This window comes from Sander lucioperca, chromosome 10, assembly GCF_008315115.2.
Source record: "Sander lucioperca isolate FBNREF2018 chromosome 10, SLUC_FBN_1.2, whole genome shotgun sequence".
In the NCBI taxonomy this organism is placed as follows: Eukaryota; Metazoa; Chordata; class Actinopteri; order Perciformes; family Percidae; genus Sander; species Sander lucioperca.
In genome coordinates this window covers 40,571,449-40,593,618 of record NC_050182.1, presented here as the reverse complement: position 1 = coordinate 40,593,618, position 22,170 = coordinate 40,571,449, and the positions used below count along the sequence as shown (strand labels likewise).

General features: G+C 41.5%; 1 protein-coding gene and 1 long non-coding RNA gene across 11 annotated transcripts in view; one reads left to right on the top strand and one right to left on the bottom strand.

The window, feature by feature from the left end:
- adgrb1a (adhesion G protein-coupled receptor B1a) overlaps nt 1-22,170 on the bottom strand; it is a 209,386-nt gene that overhangs the window by 47,302 nt on the left and 139,914 nt on the right. For all 10 annotated transcript variants that reach the window (XM_031322628.2, XM_031322630.2, XM_031322622.2 and 7 more), the window contains 3 exons: nt 20,402-20,504; nt 20,247-20,290; nt 5,441-5,567 (listed from right to left, as the gene is read on the bottom strand). In XM_031322628.2, the coding sequence (XP_031178488.1) occupies nt 5,441-5,567; nt 20,247-20,290; nt 20,402-20,504 (274 nt within the window). The remainder of the gene's footprint in view (nt 1-5,440; nt 5,568-20,246; nt 20,291-20,401; nt 20,505-22,170) is intronic.
- LOC116066524 lies at nt 919-20,847 on the top strand. Its single transcript, XR_004108979.1, has 3 exons — nt 919-930; nt 7,038-7,039; nt 20,720-20,847. It is a non-coding gene; the product is annotated as an uncharacterized LOC116066524 (long non-coding RNA).

Below are 22,170 nucleotides of genomic sequence, written 5' to 3'. Positions count from 1 at the left end.
GCAAGACCTGTCCTTCAATAGCATTCGCACGCTACGATTGGCCAGGCGTCCATGCTCGCTTGAGGAAACGGAGCCTGATTTGTTCAGGTCCTATTCGCTGATCAATACGACATTTCATTCCATACTAGAAACGTCACCAGATCACCACTGTCAGCCGGCTTCATCCTCTGGTAACCATCAGTGTTTGTACTAAATATTGTGCCAATCCATTTGAATATTTCTCAGACAACACGGTATATGGTGGCCATAGATGAAAAGCTAGGCATCACCAATTCTAGAAGGCGCAGAACTTTCCAGTTGCCTTTTCCTCAGCCACAAAATGTGTCTAAAATTGTCTATTTTACAAATATTAGATGTGCGTTATGTGCAGGGGTTTTCCTGCATATGGGAATTTTTGGTGCCCCCCTAAAGAGCTTTGAGCCAGCAATTCAAATAATAAGAGAACATAAACTTGCATATGAGAGCTGATCTCAGTTTTATCTCCAGAGTCAGCCTGTACCGGACTCTCCTGGTGATTTATTTAAATATGAATATTTTTTTAACCAGTTTTGTTAATTGGGGTTTTATTTACTCAATCATAATAAACATTTCTGTTTATCAAATTGTCAGAAATAACAGGTAAACGCATAGATTTCTGTCAAACAAGGTAACACAGACTCTTTGCCTTTACTGTACGCAGACAGATCATGTTTACATGCCCTGATGTGGTTGCTGTTGGACGGTGATGACATGTGGCTATGAGTCCCTCATCAGGATCAGGAAATCAACTTGCTAGTCTCAAATATAAACATCAGAGTAAAGTTGAGAAGTTGAGCTCAAGCTAACAAGACCATCTATCCGGCCATCTCATGACTACGGGTCGCTCATTAAGATAGGAAAATCAACCCAGCGGTCTCCTGCTGACTAGCCTGGCCATTCAAAGTTTTAAATGTAAACATCGTAAACACAGAGGAAAAGTGAAGATGGCTATTAAAATGACATCCCTAATGTCTCCCCAACAGTAAAACACCAAAAAAAGATATTCAATGTACAATGAATATAAGCAACAGGCCAGCTGTAACCATTCATAGCAATTTCCAAGCCCTATAACACCATTGATACAATCTAATATCTGTACATCATGTATGATGCTGAAGCTGGAGACAAAATGTGGTTAGCTCAGCATTAAGACTGGAGGCAGAGGGAAACAGCTAGCCTGGCTGTATGACAAAAAGTGAAGACTAAAGCTCTGACACACCTGACTGTCGGCAGAAAAGGCAGTTGGACTGATCAGTCGGCTCCCCGAGGTCCAAAAAGTGCCTTGGAACACATCGAAGCGACGCCGACTTGAGCGTACGTTCTGCGCGTGCGCGAGACGCAATACAAAAAATGAAAACCGGAAATTACAAACGCGTCACGTGGGTCTGGCTTCTCCAGCTGACCGATAATGCCGGCTTGTTCGAAATACGAGCTCGTATTTTACAAAAATTGTTCACTGAAACGTGTTTCTGAAAACATTTTAAGCGAGAAATAGGCCATGCAGTTGCTGAATCTGTCTTCATTTCAGATCGACAAAAGTCAGTTTAAAAGATTTTCATCAGATTTTGAGAGGCGTTCGTCACTCATCACACTCGCCATTTCCGGGTTAGCACTCCACCAATCAGATTGGTCATTGAGTCCGACTGGCCGTCCTCTGACCCAGCAAGTCAGGTCGGCCAAAATGAACACCGACGGCTCCTCCGATTGACGACGGCACGGAACACACCAAACAGACTCGAGTCACCGACCTCGACCAACTGTCCCACGGCCGATTATCGGGTTGGGGTGTCAGGGCCTTAAGGGTGCTTTCACCCTCATAGTTCGGTGGGTGATTCGGGGTTGAAGTTGCAACATTGTTGCATTTTTCATTTGGTTGGGTTTGCTCACACTGCACTTTGTCAAATGCACCAAACACTGTAGACACAGTCACGTGGTCGAGACAGTCGCTTCTTTACTGGACAGAATATCCGAAACTCGCTGACACGTCTGGTCTCAGAAATAATGGAGCAACACCTAATTTATAACGTCTTGGGTTTTTCTGGTTCTGCTTCAGTGTTTTTAATATTTTAGAAGAAGGCGAACAATGAGCAGCTGAAAGACAGCGAGTGAATGAGAGAGAAAGATGATGTCACACAGACTGATGATGTCACACAGACGACCAGCTATGTGTGGTCAGAACAGCTTACGGATCTGAGAGTTACCATCATAGAAGTCCATAAATTGTGTGCAAGGTTGAAATTGCAGGCTAGTAAATGCTCTGTTTTTGGGTCAGATCGAGTTCTCACATGAATTAAACCGAACTCTAGTTCACTTGGAAGTGAACCGTGACTAGAGGTCGACCGATAGTGGATTTTACCGATACCGATAGCTAGGTTGGGCCGTATTTGCCGATAACCGATTAATCGACCAATAGTATTTATAACTTATACAGTTGACAAAATACTTACATTGTTTCAAAAAAAGTCCAGACGCTTTTGCCAATAATCAAAATAATAATGTCATATTTATTGATATTACACCCACAGCAATGCTACACAAGCATGTGTGTTGTCTAAAACAGTTCTACATATTTGGAGTCATCCAGTGCAAAAATAAACATAATGAGCATTCATATAAAGGACAAACAATCTCAAAACAGTGACGCCATTCTTCTCTGTAGAACGGTTTAGAACGGTAACAGACGATCTCTGACCTGGAGGGATCTATCTTTCCCACTTTATACTATGTATATATTTCTCGCTTGGATGCCCATATAAGGCGTAATGTGTGACGGACCTGCCTTCCCATTGGTTGAAAACATAAACATAAACATAAACCTTGTCGGTAGCACCTACTGTCTATGGGTAGCACGGAGTTAGCGGCAGAAATGACCGAAAACGTGATGAATTATGGACATCAAGTGGATAGATCTTGGATGTAACAGTTTGGATTTAATGCTCAACAACCCCGAAAAAGGCACAAGTTCCAGGCTGGATAGAAAATCACCTGTAGAGGCTAGAAAGACACCAAAGACACCCCCGTGATGGGTAACTCCTTAGCTTTTAGCTGCAGCAATCAGTAAGTCTCTATGTTTAACTGTTATTAAATTATCTAAATATGAATCAGAGGTGCCATTTGGGATCGTGGACGATCCTTTAGGGTTCTGATTCTGACATTTGGATCGGACTTGCGTTTATTTTTGTCAGTGTTTTAACCGCTTGAGGTAAGTTAGCCTACTACTAATGTTTAGCGTCATCTCAGCCTCGAAAGCAAACAAATATACTGTTGTGCTGTTCTTTCTCTACTAATGCAGCATCTATTCAACAAATTAATATGTACTGTATACATACCTTTTTGCTGTCGATGCTTTAAACGAGCATCTGATGTCAGCCTTCTCCGCACAGCTTGTGCTCTCTGTGCAACGCGCAGTAACACATGTCGAAAATAAACAACACGAGGCATCAGTGATAGTTTTTATTTCGCTAGAGGCCGCTATTGTAATGCATGATGCCAGCAGACCCTTCTCAGCTCTCGCGTACTGTGTAATGAATGACAGCGCGCGCTTCTCAGCCGCTCCAGCAACGGACGCAACCATCGGTATGGATTTTTGCCGATAACGATAGTTCCACCAATCAACTATCGGTGCCGATTAATCGGCAAAACCGATGAATCGGTCGACCTCTAACCGTGACCCCCACTTTCAAGCAGACCAGAGTTCATTTGTTTGATCCGCCAACAACAACAGGTTGCAGCTTGTCAGAGGCGTGTCATCAAACTGAATTAGCCACGTGTGGTATCATCGGAGATACAGAGACCAATAGCAAAAACCTATGTTCAGCAAACACAGTCACCCGCATCCATAGCTGGAGATGCTGCACAGAAGAAGTGCTGGACAGATGGATAAACTGTTTTCTGTCAAGAACTAGTTCCAGCATTTAACTTCAACTTAAAACCACACATTGACACGTTCCACATCCGTTTGTGTACACATTAAACAAACAAGATTCGACTGTTTCCCCCTGCTTCCAGTCTAACCGGATCCTGACTCCAGCGTTGTACGTCAGAGTACTTTCCAAAATGTTGAGCTACTCCTTTAAATTGTCATTGACCAATTCTGTCAGCCGGCTAATTAATTGATGAACTAATCATTTCAGCACTGGGCACAAAGCACAAATGGAACACACACCACTGCAGCCTCCGTCATCGAAGCATCAGCAGCACTTTCACTCACATCCCCTTCCTCTGCATCATATGCTTTCGATCTAAACCACAACTATCTTGGCCAAAAATAATCAGAAATGCTTGACTGAAGGTGGTAAAGCCATGCTGTCTCATCCTGGCATAGCCTCCCTTTCCAGGCTGAGCAGGAAGGAGGAGAAACAGCATGCTGCCTCCTATGTCTTTAAGAAAGCCTTGGCGCCTATGCTGTTACCAGGACAACTAGTGAGCAAACTGCTTCTGAGGCAATTTCCAGTCTAATAATAACTAATCGCACTGAATGAAAATTCCCCACAAAGACACTGCCCTTTCCCCCAAAGAAACTGGGGCAGGTTGGAGCCACTGCCATGGTTTCAACATACATGCTCTCTCTCTCTCTCTCACACACACACACACACACACACACACACACACACTCTCTCTCTCTCTTTGCTGGCTTACTGCAGCCACAATGTGAGGGAATTGTGTTCTGACTGTAGCTAGCTCACTGTAGTCTTATTATTAAAATGTGTCTTTTTTTTTCTCTCAGATTACTGGATTGCCATGCAGCACCTTCTCCATGGGGCCTGGTAACCATGGAGATGCCATTGACAGTCTAATATGTGAAAATATGCCAATTTGAACAAGAACCGCTGGTTAAGGTGGGGTGGGGGGGGGGGGGGGGGGCATGCAGGTATAAATGATCATCAGCTATGACATGATCTTAAATCCCACTCACTCTGTCAGCACATTTGACAGTGATACCACCATCTTAATACACACAGCATAGCAGCACAGTGCTGCCCTTCTTGTGTGCATTTTCTCTGGGAACACAGACACAGTTTATCTCCTTCTAGGTGCAACATGAATAAAGACCCCACACACACACACACACACACACACACACACACACCCCCCCACCACCCCAAATCCAAAAAAGAAAGAAAGAAAGAAAGAGCCTTCTCCTTGGCAAGCTTATAATAACCTTTTGCAGCATGGTTTTGGCATGTCGAGACAGAGAAAAGGAAGGTGGGGGAGAGAGGGAGAGAGGGAGGATCTGTTGATATGTAATGACAATAACGCCCTTTGGAAGACAGAGAAAAAAAAACAGCTGATGCATTCACATTAAACCGCACACACACACACACACACACACACACACACACACACACACACACACACACAAAACACACCGTCTCCGATAGCTTTAACGTCAACGAAGTCAAGGGAGGTTTGTCGGACTTACCATTTCGGGATTGAGCCGTGCTAAAATGGCGAAGGTGGACAGTCTGTCACACACGCATTTGGTTCGGAATGAGTCGACTAGCACGGCTTTGCAGCCCCTGGCAGACCAGGATCCCAGCAGAGAGGAGCTGCACGGGAGAAACACACACACACACACACACACACACACACACACACACACACACACAGAGAGAGAGAGAGAGAGAGAGAGAGAGAGAGAGAGAGAGAGAGAGAGAGAGAGAGAGAGAGACACACACACACACACACACACACACAGAAGAGAAGAGAAGAGAAGAGAAGAGAAGCGCTGCGGTGAATATAGAGACAGCTCCGGCAGAAAACAAAAGACAGTGGTTCAAATCCCACCGCGTTGCACCGGCTATTGAGTCCCCTTCCCAGCCGGCTGCAGGCTGCAGGCGGCGGCGCAGACAGCGAAGTGCACGCGGCGATGTGGAGGCTGCGAGGCGGCGTGCTGCAGCTCTCTGTCTGGACACATTATACCAACACCAACAGCCCCAACGATTTATTACATATATTATTATTATTATTATTATTATTATTATTATTATTATTATTATTATTATTATTATTATTAGGCTATTTTTAATTTTATAATTACACTTTATTGGAAAAGTAGTACGTTGGCTATATCAGGCTACTAAACATAATCACTACAACAAATGTATGAATAAATATTACCCACCCATTATTATTAGTTAACCATACCCCTAACGTTTTAATACTATTATTATATGTATATATGTATATATATACACACATACATATATATATATATATATATATATATACATAAGAAGACAAAGCCTGAAAACTATAATATACTGCCCATTACAGCTGGGTTTCAATGGTAACAACCAATCACACCCTGCTGACAACTGACAATAGATAATATTATAATAGGGTAAAAGCACAGGTGGAATAAATACACTTTTTCTTGATTGCTTTGACACAGCAGTCAACTCAAACTCCACATTTTTCAAAACAGTTAAAACACAGGCTGAAACAGTGGCACTCATGGTCAAAATGACACATTTTGTTTGCAAAAGGCTCTAACCGTGTCAAAACATTTAAAATATACAACAAAAGAAAATGTTGCCTTCAAACAACACAACTTGCAAACAAGTGTATGAGCTCTTCCAATCAACCATTACACAGTGGACAACAAAATACAAAATACGAGTGCGAATCAGTGCACCATTGCTTGTCATTGTAGCCTATTACTGTACGTAGCCTTCATGCCAGTGACATTTGTTGACAAATTTGCCTTCTTGCAAAGAATTGGATCCAGAATCAGAAATGCTTTGATGCAAATTTTATTGATTCCATTGATTCTTATTTTGAAACTGTGGCTGAAATACTGTAAATATTACACAAAATACATGTAAATAAAAATAAAATATATTACAGTAAAGTATAAACATCTATTACTGTAGAGTATAAGAAATAGAAATAGAAATAGCTATTGATACTCAGTCTCTTCTGTCTTAGACCTCTTCCATCCATGTTGGCAAAGAACAACACAGACGCTGCACCTTTAAGGCCTGCAGACTGATTGCTAATTGAAGATTTGTGTGAAGGAGTGTCAAACAGGTGCTTCAGTGATGTCATACTTATGTAGGTAGTTTCTAATAGTTAGGAACAGATGGTTTCTGTTTGGTTACCAAAGCTAAAACAATGGAGTTTGGACTGCTTGAATGACATCCGTGTTAACTGTTCTGCAAAAGGGTGGGGGAAAATGTGTCAATCCAATGAGAAAGGGTTAACACATTTGCAAGCGGTGTATTCTGCTCTGCTGAGACAGTGATGATGAAAACCGAGTGGATCCCAGTTTCTTTAAGCAGGTCAAAGCAATCAAGAAAAACTGTAACATAAATAATGGCCGCATGCCATTTAGGTTTACCAGTTTCAGGCTATAGAGAGGCAAAGTCCCTCCCCTTCTGGTGGACACCCATGGGACCTTAATTCGGAAAAACAATATGACCGGTGGGGAACGGGGAGACGCAAATTATTTTTTCATCCCATTTGAATTGAGCCATGAATTACACATATATGAAATTAGAAAGTCAACACACTTCAAAGTGGCATGGATGACGTCTCGCTGAAGCTACGATGTCTGTGTGTGTGGTACCGGGATGTAACGTTACTCACACGAGCAGAGGATCTCGCTCATTCTTTCGCTTCTCTGCTGCTAAAACTACATTTGACTTTTTGATTTGTTAATGACAAAATATGTGTCCAACCATTCTGAATGAAGTATTGTGGTGCTGCAGAGATGTCCCAGCCTACAAATCCTATCCTACAGACTAAAGAAAACATATTTTCTAATTGTCGCAATTACATTATAATAGTGTATAATTTTGTTTTCAACCAATGTCATATTTTAGAATTATTGAAGTTGCATCTAGTACAATTACGTGATTTTATTTGGTAAGAGTAAAGTGTCTCCACGCAAGGTCTTTTGGGACGCTTGTGAGTGAGAGAGTCAGCAAGCTAACAGCAAGCGAAGCACGGACAATTTAATGCTCCGATAAAGTTTTAAGGTTGTTATAGCGGATGTCAGCGATCTAAGGAAACCTCTATTCCCTTGTGTACAGCATGCAGCCAACGAGGTATGTTGTTTTGTGTCTGTATTTTACTTTGGTGAACGTTATTTTACATGCTGTGCATGTCATTTTAGATAGATAGATGGATGGATAGATGGATAGATGGATAGATATATACTTTATTCATCCCAAGGGAAATTTTAGACATGCAGTAGCTTAGACAACCATAACACAACAAACACACATACACACATATATCGCACATAAATCACTCACAGAAAATTAAAGGGTTAAAGGTGCTATGGTAGACTGTGTGCAATGGTGGTAGTGCAAAAGAGAACAGTGTAGGGATTGATCAGTGCAATAGCTTATTGTTAAATATTAACTATGACTATGAAAAGACAAGAATGTAAACCCTATAGAATTAGAATTGCTTGACAGAAAAGAAATAATATACGTTAAGAACAATATATAACTGGGAATAAGTTATAAAATGTAGATGTTATGACCAGAGTCCAGATTGTGTGTAGGAGGGCTAATATAGCCTATAAGACAGTCAGGTGTACAGCAGACAGAGATATAATGGTGGTAGGGGCTGAGAGAGACAGGCTCATGCTAAAAAGTCCATTTCTCCCCTCCCCCTTTGTGTGGAATTGAAGAGTTGGATGGCCCTGGGGACAAAGGACCTCCTCAACCTGTCTGTTGAGCATGACAGTGACAGAAGTCTGCCACTGAACATGTTCCTCTGTTTAAAGAGCGTGCTGTGTAGTGGGTGGCGGTCATTGTCCATGATCGCCAGCATCCTACTCATGGTCTGTTTCTCTGCAGTTGTTGTGAGTGACTCCAGCTCAATGCCAACAACAGAGCCAGCTGTCATAACCAGCCTGTTCAGTCTATGTTCATATTAAGCTAATGCGGTCTTTATTTTCTCATTATACTGTGTGTTCAGTTTTCATGGTGGATTTGGAGAAGAAGCTCCTGTAGCAAGAAAGCCACCAGTGTCTGCCTATGCTTCGAGGGAATTATAGTGAAAACTCGGACAGTTCATCAACGCGAGTGGGCATTAATTGACGGCGCGGCGAGTTCAAAGGAGCAGCAGCAGTTGGTAGCGCGCAGAGCTGTCTTCAAAGGACTGAAGCCAAAAACATGCACGAACACAGACAGAAGTAAGAAGACGCACAAAGTTTTAAAGAACAATGTTTTCAAGATAAAGCCATAAAGAACTTGGACACTATTAAGTCAAGAGTGATCTAAGAAGTAAGGCTTCTGTAATGGTTTGCCAAAAAGATTTTAGTGTGAATATAGCTTCTGTGGTATATGTGTGTGTGTGTGTGTGTGTGTGTGTGTGTGTGTGTGTGTGTGTGTAGTAAATGTTTTGACTTATGTGACCAGGTAATTCTGATGCTTGCCATTTGTAGATAGAGTGCCAGTGTTAAGAGGAAAATAAGTTCTAAAGTGTGTTTTTTGGAAATAATAAGTGAAGGCTATTTGCCATTTAATATTTAAGTGTATAAACACTGCAGAGTTCATGCATAATGAGCGTATTTGAAAGGTAATATCCAAAAGCTGTTTTTTTTGCACATTTTCAATTTTCTAAGTGCATTTTGTCGTTATACTGTGTGTTTAGTTAACAAGGGCGATTTGGAGAAGCTTCAAATAAACCTGTAGGAAGAAAGCCACTTGTGTCTGCCTATGCTTTGAGGGTGAGTTTAGTACAGATCCTCGCAAAAATCACACAATAATCATTTTAATTTATCTTGATTTTCATAATTTTCAATGAAAATGGGAATAATGACTGTGAAAAATGATCACTTCCTCCAATATCGTGAGTCATATCGCAATCGCAATATCAGTCAAATTTAATCGCAATTAGATATTTTCCTCATACGGTGCAGCCCTACTCCGCTGCCATTCCAGTCAGTGTGCCAATATCAAAAGAAAGCATGAGCAGAGCGTCTTATTTTCTATAATTACTGCCAAATGACATTGTCCTTTCCAAGAAGCTTTTTAGGAAATAATTAGGAAATGATTATGAAGGAACAGACCCATAAAGTAATGCATTACAGCCAGTGCAGAATATGAATACTGAAAAATATGTGAAAAATCATCTAAACTTCAAAGATAAAGGGTCATAATTCATGTAATGCTCCCTGTAGTTGGTGTTTTTTAGGTCAGTGCTTTGAGTGACGATGTTTGCTTTCTAAATGAGAGGTGTTGCCAGTGTTTTGGTCCAGTGAGGTTATTTTGAGACATATATGAAATGTGTGGGTGGTTTGAGTGAGTTTTGGTGGTGGTTTGGCCAAGATGCATGTTGGTAATGCAGACTGTCTGAAGAGTTTTGAAAAAGTGGCTTCATTATTGTCTCATGCTTGTTAGCGAGCAAAAAAAAAAAGAAAACTGTAAAGGGCATACCAACATGCAGTGTGTAAGTTAGTAAAGTGTAGTTCCACCATGGATTCTCTCAGTGTGTGGTTTCTCCTCCAATTTGTCACCTGTTTGTTAGACTCGCATAGCCAGACCTTCCTCCACAGCGCTGCGGAGGAAGGTCTGGCTAGTGTATGTAAGCTCTGGAATTAAAATGGCTGTCGAGTGTGTGATGATAATGCGGATGTTTCCCGAATCGACCGGAGTTTAGAATGCCAACACAATGAAAGCGGAAAGCGAGGGATATCCGGCCGAAAATGAAAAGTTGTTGATATAGACTACCTGTCTGTAAACCACCCCAACAACAGCAACAACCCAACAAAAAAGGCTCATTACCAAGAATATTTAACAGCCACCCCCTCACCCATCAATAGGTCTCATAACTTCATACAGAGACTGCAGACTGTTTAGTCGAGCGTGTGTGTGTGTGTGTGTGTGTGTGTGTGTGTGTGCGCAAGTGTTTGCACGTGTGTGCAAGTGTGTGCGTGTGCGAGAAAGAGAGCGTTAGCCCCAGGAGGTGACTCGGTGCTTACATTACGACATAACCCCTAACAGAAATCCAATATATTAGGACTCGGTGCAGTTTCTCGGTCTGGCTGACAAGATTAGGCCTCTCTGTGAGCCTCACGGTGGCCTGCAGACGGTCTTGCCCCACCGTCTAATTGGATAATTTAGGTGCTGGTCCAGCAGCTCTGCATGCAAGAATGTCCTTTGCCAAGAGCAGGCCAACATGGATGAAAAGCAGTGTGCCAGCACAGAGGAAATATAGAAACATGGGCTTTTTATGCACAAAGCTAGGAGGAGGATCCCTACTTGATGTTCACTTACCAGGTTACACAATAATGTGTACATACAGGGATTATCTGTGATACAACAAGATTCAAAGATTAAGACTGAATGCGTTGGATCTTGGGCAGGTCAGCCAACACCTAAACTTTAAAAATGCTTATTTGACATTACAGTATCTTTATTTATTCATCCATCCATCGTCAAACACTTATCCTGGGTCGGGTTGCGGGGGCAGCAGCTCCAGCAGGGGACCCCAAACTTCCCTTTCCCAAGCCACAATAGCCAGCTCTGACTGGGGGATCCTGAGGCATTCCAGGCCAAGGTGGAGATATAATCCCTCCAACTAGTTCTGGGAATTCTGAGAAAACCCATTTTGGCCATTTGTACCCTGGATCTGGTTCTTTCGGTCATGACCCAGCCTTCATGACCATAGGTGGGAGTAGAAAACGAAAATTGACCGGTGGATTGAGAGCTTTGCCTTCTGGCTCAGCTCTCTTTTCATCACAACGGTGTGGTAAAGTGAATGTAATACCCTCCCACGCTGCACCGATTCTCCGGCCAATCTCCCGCTCCATTGTTCCCTCACTCGCGAACATGACCCCAAGGTATTTAAACTTCTTCACTTGGGGTAAAGACTCATTCCCTACCTGGAGAAGGCACTCCATCAGTTTCCTGCTGAGAACCATGGCCTCAGATTTAGAGGTGCTGATCTTCATCCCAGCCGCTTCACACTCGGCTGCGAACCGATCCAGTGAGTGCTGAAGGTCACGGACCGATGATGCCATCAGGACCACATCATCTGCAAAAAGCAGCGATGAGATCCCCAGCCCACCGAACTGCAACCCCTCCCAACCACGACTACGCCTCGATATCCTGTCCATGAATGTCACAAACCGGATTGGTGACAAAGCACAGCCCTGGTGGAGGCCAACCCTCACCTGAAACGAGTCCGACGAACCCGGACACAGCTCTCGCTTTGGTCGTACAGAGATTGGATGGGTCTGAGAAGGGTCCCCTTCACCCCATACTCCCGCAGCACCTCCCACAATATCTCCCGGGGAACCTGGTCATACGCCTTCTCCAGATCCACAAAACCCATGTAGACCAGATAGGCATACTCCCAGGCTCCCTCCAGGATCCTTGCGAGAGTGAAGAGCTGGTCTGTTGTTCCACAACCAGGACGGAATCTGCATTGTTCCTCTTGGGTGTGGCCTATTTGTGTCACAGGGCTCAAAGCAGAAATGAAAGCAGAGGGTTGAGTCAAGGCAAACAGACTGCTGCTACTTGACGTTTCTCCCTATTCATTTATGTTATGTTATGTCCGCGTTTCAATGTATACTAAATTAACTGTCAACGAAAGCAGAAGGAAGCCGAGGAAGTGGCGTGCCAGCAGGGAGCAGCGGAAGGACGGCGCCTGGCGCCTGTGGAACGGAAGGTAAGGCCACAAACCCTTGTTCTTTCGGTCCAGGCAGCCTAGCAATTTGTTTATAGTATCATCATTTCTGATGTCCATGGATTTTACATATCAGTTAATAGTCAAGGGGAGCATAGTTCATATCGACGACGTTTCATTTCAAGAGAAAACTCAGATTGTAGAATTTAGAACGCCAACACAAAGAAAGAGGAAGGTGACGGACATCCAGCAGAAAATGAGACACATCCGGCGTTGATATACACAAGATGTGGGGTAACATTTCAGGGTATTCATCAATGTCCTGTGCTCACAAATAGCTAGTGAGTTGGCTGGTATGTGAGTTAGAATGGATTAGCATGCTTTGAATATAAATACAGGAGAAAATGTGCAGGCTGTTGCCTGTAATGCAGCCTCTTTCTATTCAGAAACACTTGTAAACAAGCATGCCCCCTGCTCACTGAACTTCATCTCTTCTCCTATAATTGTATTACAGTAATTGATGAAAATTTAAGTCCACAGTGCTCAGCTCCAACATCTTTGATGAATTGAGGCAGTTCCTCAGCATCAGGACTGGCCTCGTAAATTAACGGAGACAGCAGGATTGATTTGTATGATCAGAAGCGAGGCTAGTTAGTGACTGCAGTCTGGTAAACAATGTCGAGTCTATGCAAAAAATACCTCTCTCTCTCTCTCTCTCTCTCTCTCTCTCTCTCTCTCTCTCTCTCTCTCTTTTGAACTGCCATGTAGTGACTGTTTTAAGTCATACAAGTTCTATTTTCTGCTAAATACAAAAAAACACCCAAATCTGGATTTTAAAGTAGCCGCTGACAGAATTAATGTAATATTGCAGGGCTGTTGTCTACATGCAGCACTGATAGCAGTGCATGGGTGACGAGGGGAACGGGCAACATTAGTCAGTAATGCACAGTTTTGGTTCAAAACATTCAGAGCTAATCTAAAAAAAAAAAAAAAAAACATTTGATAGAAGGGTTAATGCTATTCTACAAAAACATTTCTGTATCAGTATACTGGCTTAGCTAGAAGAGATCAATACACATTTGCAAGACAAGGTTTTCAGCCAAAGCAACAAAGTCTTGTTCAAAAGACACTAACAATATGTGAATTTAGTTTAAGATTTGATTCTTGATAACAGGGTTTATTAAAGATTGGGATACTAAGAGTTAAGGCTTTGTATAACAATTTCAACACTAATATGTTACTACATTTTTGGGGGACTGGCCCCAAAAAACAGTCTCAAATTTGTTAAGTAATGGCAACCATATACACTACAGTCTGTCCCCTAATTGACAGCGCTACACTCAGACATTGACTTTTAACTTGTGATCAGTACCTTAAGCATAGGCAGATTATGGAACAATAGGCCACTGGGCAGGGACACATTCAAAGTGAATGTTTAAGCTATTCCTTCAGTTTTTCTGTAGGACTTTTGGGGCTTTGTTATTTACATAAATGACTGAGCCCTTAGACAATGCGACAAGAAATGCAAAGTTACCTAACAGACATTTAGGCTTAAAGGTGCAGTAGGTAAGACTTATAAACCTAACGTTGTGTCATATTTGCTGAAACTGACCCTATGTTCCAGTAGAACTACATGAAGCAGGTAATTTAAAAAAAAAGCCAGCTCCTCTGGCACCACCTACAGCCTGTAGTGTGATTTGCAAAAATCCACATTTGATTCCACTGTTGATTTCTATGAGAGTTGCTTAGTGGCGCATGAAGCCAAAAAGTTCCACTGCAACCTATAAAATGCCCCGGATGATCGGCGCTAGTTTCCGCACTATGGGGCCCATAGAGCTTCTTTCGGTTTAGTGCTCCGCTAACATTAATGGGGATTAAATGATTTAATCGTGCAGCTCACCTACACTTTCCAAATGTTATTGGACCAATCAAATTCTGATAGTGAAATGAGTCATTTCGAGGGGGGGTTGTGACGCTCAAAAATATTTATCCCCTGATTTACAGACATCTCTTTCGCCATGTAAGTAGGGAAAAGTCTTTTTGGGAAAGAGGGCATCACGTGACAGACACAGAAGTTGTAATTTAACTGTTTCTATCACACTTCTGGCACTTCGGGCCTGTAAAACACCCATGACCTAATATATTATCTGCGTAATGACATCTGATCACTGGCCTTTGCATTTACACCTGGTATTAATAAGCATACCCGTTGTCTCAGCCGTGCCTGCATTGGGATTGGATCCCACTATAAAAATCAAGAAGGCAAAGCTCTCAGGTAAAGGGAAGCAATGTGTGTACTAATGAGGGGCCGCTACGATATACACAATGCATTTAGCAAGGCTCAGGTGACACATGGAAACAGCGGAAGCTAGCCTTGCTAACTAGGCTAATGCTACTAACATTGGAAGGTCATCATTGCAGACATACGCACATCCTACAGGATATGTCCCTTCAGAGTCTCCCAAATCCATGCTGCTACATGGGCTCAAATTATTTCTCTTTCCTAAAATGTGATCACAATGCAGATGTGGTCTGGCTAATCTGATCCTGTGCCAATTGCAAACTATTGTGCTGCATATAAACCTGCATTAACATGTTTTCCCTTATCCACATGAAACATCCAGATACTGATCACGTTCATAACAGGTAGATATGGGCTCTTGGTACAGTATACTATCTTCATAATAGGAGGCTTTGTGCCAACATTTGATCAGACACTGTGTTGAGAGAAAATTGTCCAGCAGGAAAATCCTTTGGAAGAAGATTAATCTATAGTAATGACATGTGGGTTGGTATATTCTGGACACATCTTTGGTGAGATGCCAGGTATTAATCTACTGTGTAGGAGGGCTGTCACTTAATATTCCATGTCAATCAATCAATCAATCAATCAATCAATCAATCAATCAATCAATCAATCAATCAATCAATCAATCAAGTGAAACCTAATCCCATCAGCTCCTTTAACTTGTGCCTGATTCATCATAAAGCAGAATGCGGGGTTGTAATGAATGTTGAATGCTCAAAGAATTATAAAAATATATATAATGGGAAGAAAAATAATATTCAATGTGTAATGAAACTTACAGTGAATAAGAGCAACTGGCTGTAGGCTTGAACATAAGGTAAGGCTGTTTGCTGACATTGTAAAATGCACTTGGCTTAAAGTTATTTACTGTGCTTTGATTCTACAACATAGTTTAGGGTTAGGTTACAGGAATTACTTTCAAATGAATTCAAACAAATGTTTGTTTTTATTCGAACAAACTTTGTTTCTTTAATGTCCTACTATGTAGTCATTTCTAGCTGTGTAGTCTCTCGTTGTGCACCACCTTCACTTTGTATCATTTACATTTTTATCAGGAAGGCGCACCTGCTGGGTTTAGGGCACTGACCATGAACTGCAACGTGTGTCGAGGACCTACATTTGCATATTGTTCCCCAATTTCTCTCTTCCCTCATTTTCTGTCATAACATATCATGACAACTTTTTTTACAATGAACTACCGCAAAGTCTAACGAGAAATTTAGCCAACAGTTGGTCTCACATTGCCAAACCTTCCTCCACAGCGCTGCGAAGGAAGGTCTGGCTAGTCCACACAACATTCCTGGATGGAAGAAAAACATGCTCTGGTTTATTGGCATTTCTTTAAACCAATCACAATCGTCTTGGGCGGCGCTAAGCACAGGCTGCAATGACGGTGTCTCTGCATAATAGCCTCTGGAAGGAACTTGTTTTGGTGGAACGTGTACGTTCAAAAGTAGTTTTAGTCGTGCAACAGAAAACTCAGATTGGACAGATAGTCTAGCTAGCTGTCTGGATTTACCCTGCAGAGATCTGAGGAGCAGGTAACCATAGTCCTCATAAATCCACCAGAGTTTAGAATGAAAGAGGAAGGTAACGGACATCCAGCCAAAAAATGACGGACATCCAGGGGAATTTCCGGCGGCACCTGAACAATCCCGGAAATGAAACGTTGTTGATATATATTAGCCAACAGGTGAATCTACCACTTGTGTATTTATGTATTTATAGTACATCAGGTAAGACGAACTGTAAACAAAACCTAGTAATAATGTCAGTGTGAGTGAGAAACACAGAAAGGGGCTGCTGATGTTCTTGTTAGTGATTTCAGGTGATAGAAGCATGGTGCAAGTGAAGGCCCAGGCTGCTTCACAGCTCTTATCAACATGACAAGGACTCCTCAGATTCCAATTTCTCTACCAAATATTAACTCATTAATCATAGCTGCTGTCCAAGATGGATTTTAATTTTGCATAGAACATGTCTCCCCCAACCCCCAACCCCACACACGAGATTAGATTCTTTGCCCTTGCTATTTTCCTGTCATTGTCTCTCCTTCTACTGTATTCTGTCCCTTATGCTTGATGGTGGTGACATCCCCCAATCCCAGAGGTGGCTGAGGTCAACATCATCAAAAACACATAAAACCATCACAATCTATCATGGTAACATCTTCATTAAAACAGCTTTCTCCACAGTTTTGAACTAATAATAGACAAATAATCGATGTACCATGGATTAATAAAAGCTAGTATTCAAATAATAACCAAACAAATAAAGGCTTGTCGATTAAAAAAGGCTGGGTCAAAACTACTGAGAACAGTCAAACTGCACTATAATGGCTCACATGGAACATTTTGTGTAATGTACATTTCCACCGCACCATGTCCATATGTAGTAGGGGGGGGGGAGTCGATATTTGACAGGCTGGCACATTTCAGCAACAAGGCAATTCAAAGTGCTTTACATAAAACATTAAAGAGTATTTAAAAAGAGATAGAAAATAAAAAGTAAAAAATATAATAAGATGCAAATACAAGAATAAGTTTCAGTGCAGTGTAAGAAATGAATAATTATTTGATTTGATATAGGTTGTAGGGACAGGATTGGGAGGGGATAGGGAGGTGTATTTTGTGTGGCATTTAAATGTTCTAAATAAAATAACAAGATGGTCTAAATAAATAGGATAAATAGATTTGGAATTATTTTTACAACTGAAATAAATTTTTGTTATTGCAGAGGGAAAGTACCGAAAAAAGGTACTGTATAAAAAAATTGAATGCTACCCAACCCTAGTTGCCATGACAGTAGGTGATAAGTTCCTTGGAAGGAAAAACAAGTACAATCAACTGCAATTATTTAACGAACAAATATGACTAATGTAAGCCTTCAAATAAAGGCCTGGTTTAATGCTGCATTCCAGGCAACCCGTAACCCGTGTTTTCACAACCTTCTACCCGTGAAAGTGCAGTCAAACCCGTAACTTACTACTCGTGAACTCGTACCAGATCGTTGTACTCCCAGTTACAGTTTTTGACGTCACACACACACACACACACACACACATAAACAACAATGGCAACCCCTGTTGATGCTGTACAGATGCCGGTGATTAACGGTGAGAAATAGAAATAAATAGACATAAATAGGCAACGTAAAGTAATTCCGCACATTGTAATCAAAACAATACCCATACGATTGTGTACTACTACAGGTTATGTTTATTAAATGAAGCCCAAAATATGTCGCCGACTAGAAATCACTAGTATCAGCCAGCGCTAGCTACCGTCAACGTTAGGTAGCCGCTAGGTAGCCTAACCTGAACCCTGCCAACGGCACAATGTTTAGCTAGCCAGCTCGTGACTTTGCCTGGAACGCTAACAAGTCGTGAGTTGTGACTTGAAGTCGTAACTTACGGGCTAAAAATTGTGTCTGGAACGCAGCATTAGGTACATAAAGCCTTCATTAAAGAGTTTAATGGTAGTTCAGAATTTCATATAACACTGCCAGTAGCAATTAAGTTTGAGTGACTATGAATATTGTCTCAACCGTCACTTTGAAGCTATATTTATACTTTTTCATTATTAGGGCAAGCTGTCATAATAACATTTTTTCAATTTCTCAATATTAACTTGTCTTTTTCCCCCCAAATCAGCTCTGTTTCTCTGGTTCACTCTTTGTCTTGCTCCAGGTCTATATGTGCCAAGCCACACTTCTTTTAATCCTCTGACTGAACTGTTGAATGGGCTGCTTTCCATCTCTATAACACAAGTGTACGTACCCATCTAAATGCAAATGTACAAACCTGCATTGTAATAAGGCTGCCAAACTTTTGCTTCCTACTTTCCTCCCTTACCCTTTCCCTAGCTCAACGCTCTAACATGCTCAACGCTCTAACATGCTCACACTGTTTTCTTGTCTTAAACAAATAGGACACTTGAGAGCAAGGAGCAAATGAGGAGTGCTTTGAATCTGGTCACAGAAGCAGTAAAACTTAACTGTTCAATATCGTTTACTTCTTTTCTATCCTGTCATGCTGGCTTCTCTCTCTCTCTCTCTCTCTCTCTCTCTCTCAGATTCAGAAAAGGGTTTTTTGCCACACTTGTTGAATGGTGCATACATAAACAAACAAACAAACAGACATATTAAACATTAATATGAAATAAACAATACATATAGAAAAAGAAATACATACATACAAAATAACTGTTGCATAAGAAAAAAGAGGCTGAATGGGAATGAGTGGAGAATGTGCAAATAATATATACAGTAGTATGCAATGGGCAGATGTATAGACCAAATGTCAATTATTTAAGATTTTTAAATTTAAAGAGCTTTATTGGCATGAGAAGACATTGCTTATATTGCCAAAGCTGATAACATGCAAATAAAAGGAAATTAACAATAAGTGGCACAACATAAACTATAACATGAACACCAACTTAAAGGAGGATTACAATGGTACAGCAAAACCATTACACAAATCTCTCTCTCTCTCTCTCTCTCTCTCTCTCTCTCTCTCTCTCTCTCTCTCTCCCAGTAAACTGCTCTCTATCGTACATGTTGATGTGTGTGCGTGGGCTGGGCAGGGGAGGAAAAGCTGTGAGCGACACTTTTAATTTTCCACATGCTGCATCAGTGTCGTAGCAGTGATAGCGTGGGGTTAGCGTTTCCCCAGACAAGAGCTGCAGAGCTGTCCAACACACTCAGCACCTTTCACTGGGGAGCAGTGCACCGACTTTGTCAAAATAACACAAAAAAAGACACTGTTGCCAGCCGCGGAACTTTCAGAGGGAACATGCAAATTTAATGTCAATCTGCTCATTAGACTTCATTATTTTCTATGTACAAGTGGGACCTTTGGTGTGATGATCGCACTAAAAGGATTATAATGGGGTCACCAAATACTTAGAGTTTCATCATCTGGCAAAGATGAATAGAAGATCTTCCCCAGAAGATCTAGATCAGGAGGACTTCTCAAAGTCGACCGTTGTCTGGGTTATGTTTTCATGCTAATCGAATGTGTCTCTAGCTTGAAACAAGCTAGCACAAACCGATTAGCATGAAAACATATTCCAGAGAATGGTTGACTCGGTACATATATGTTATTAACCCCTAGGTTCATTTTGCACCAGAATTGTCCTTTAATCTTTCGGATTTGGGTCTGGATTTCCAGGCTACTAGAATGGGGCAAGCTCCAAAAAAGCTGGAACCTACATTTCCCATAATACAATCAATAGTATAACAAACAAAACAGCTTACAAAGAGTCCACACATTACAAGGTTAGGGTGCAAGCATGGTCAGATGAATCAAAAATATGGTGGATCTCACCTGTCGCTCTCGTCCCAGGATATACAGGTCTGGTTGGTGGTGCCCTAATGGATGGGGAACAGAAAGAAAAGAAAAAAAAACATCATTACCATGAAAGTACCAGTTATATAACATTATATCATATTTAATATTGCTTTAAGACAAAAGTTACTCACGTTGTACAGGTGGGAGAACTCAACTACAACTGGAGCAGAGAGGGAAGCAGGGGTGGGCTTGATGGTCACTGACAAAACCTTGGAGTTGAGGACTGTGCTGTTTCTAGAGAGAGAGAGAGAGAGAAAAACATCAGTTGCTAATCTGTACACAGCCACAGCGGTGCGTTGAGTTAAATGATAATGCTATCTTGCTGATGTTTAGCAGTTACAATGTGTAAAAGTCAAAGGATCACCCAAGTCATTAAGATATATTGTCTTGAATGCATATCTGTTCCAAATTGCTGATCACGCTAGTAGACGTTTCACTGGATAAGTTAGAACTTAGGTTACATTTACATTGCTACGTTTCGTTTTTTAAGCAGAGTTTAGAGCCAAACGCGATCTCCGTGCACACAAGTGTTTTTATCTCCAGTAGAAGAAGTAATCTCTGTTTAAACTAACACGCCCAAACCAAAATATCTCATCAACATTCTCGTATACTGGGCAGCATGTATTCTCCGCCTGTTGCTGGTAGTTGCCATGGTAATGTTAGTAGCTTAGTCTCAGAGAACGAGACTTCATGCCCGATAACATCCAATCAGGGCGCCGAAATGTTGGCGTCAGTGTCGGTGTTGCCAAAGGTCGGTGTTGCCAAAGGTCTCTGTTGCCAAAGGTCTCTGTTGGCGGTCGCTGAGACTACTACACAACCCCACAGATTCCAAACCAAAGGTTTGGAAACTCAAATGCCAGAGCAGTGTGAATGCAAGGTGTAAATGTAGCAAAAGATTTTAGTTTTTAATGTAGCCTTTGACCTGCTGGGAATTACCAACATTATTAGAATTGATCCCATGGGGACCATGACCGTACCAGATGTTATGGCAATCCCATAATTGTCAAAACATTTGACTCTAAGCCAAAAATGTCAACCTGCCATATAACTAAATACATTGTAATACATACAATTTGGAATACATAAATGTCTGTACAACTTGCTGTGTTAGTCCATCTGGTGGATTGATTAGATATATCACATGATAAGTGAAAACTTTGACATGCTGGTGGTGCTAGATCAAATTTATATGGACTCATCCTCTGGGTACCATGAGTATGTGTCAAATGTCTTAGTAATCCATCCAACAGTAGTTTAGACATTTTGGTCATAACCATCTTGCAGTGACGCTACAGGAGCAGCCAAGGGGGGACCAAAGTCCTTAGGATTCGTCCACTTGGGACCATGAATGTACAAAATGTTGCTGTAATCCATTTAATTGTCGCTTAGAAATTCACAATGGACCAAAGTGGTGGAACTATCAACAAACCGCCTGACTGACATCCAGTACCAGTCAAAAGTTTGGACACGCTTTCCCATTCAAGTGAATGAAAAAAGCTGTCCAAACTTTTCCGAATATTTTGAAATTGGTTGAGGAAGACTAGCAAACAATGACATCCAGACGAGTGCATTAAAGGAAACAAGTCCCACAAGTGAGATTTGAACAGATTGGCATTGCTGACATTGCCTTTAGTTTAGTAAAGTTTGTCACAAAATGCTAAAGCACTTTGATGGAGCCACTTTAAACAGTAACCGTGTCCAGTCTGCTTATACATAAGCATCAGAATCACATCAAATGCTTATTCAACAATAAAACATGTTAACAGATTACTGACTCATCTGCTTCTGATGAGCTCGCCAGAATGATTGTGCTCTGCTCCAGAGCAAACATATAACCCTACCAGCCAAGTAAACCCTAAAGAGTTTCAAGGATTTGTCTAGCATCTGAAGTTCAGTCCAC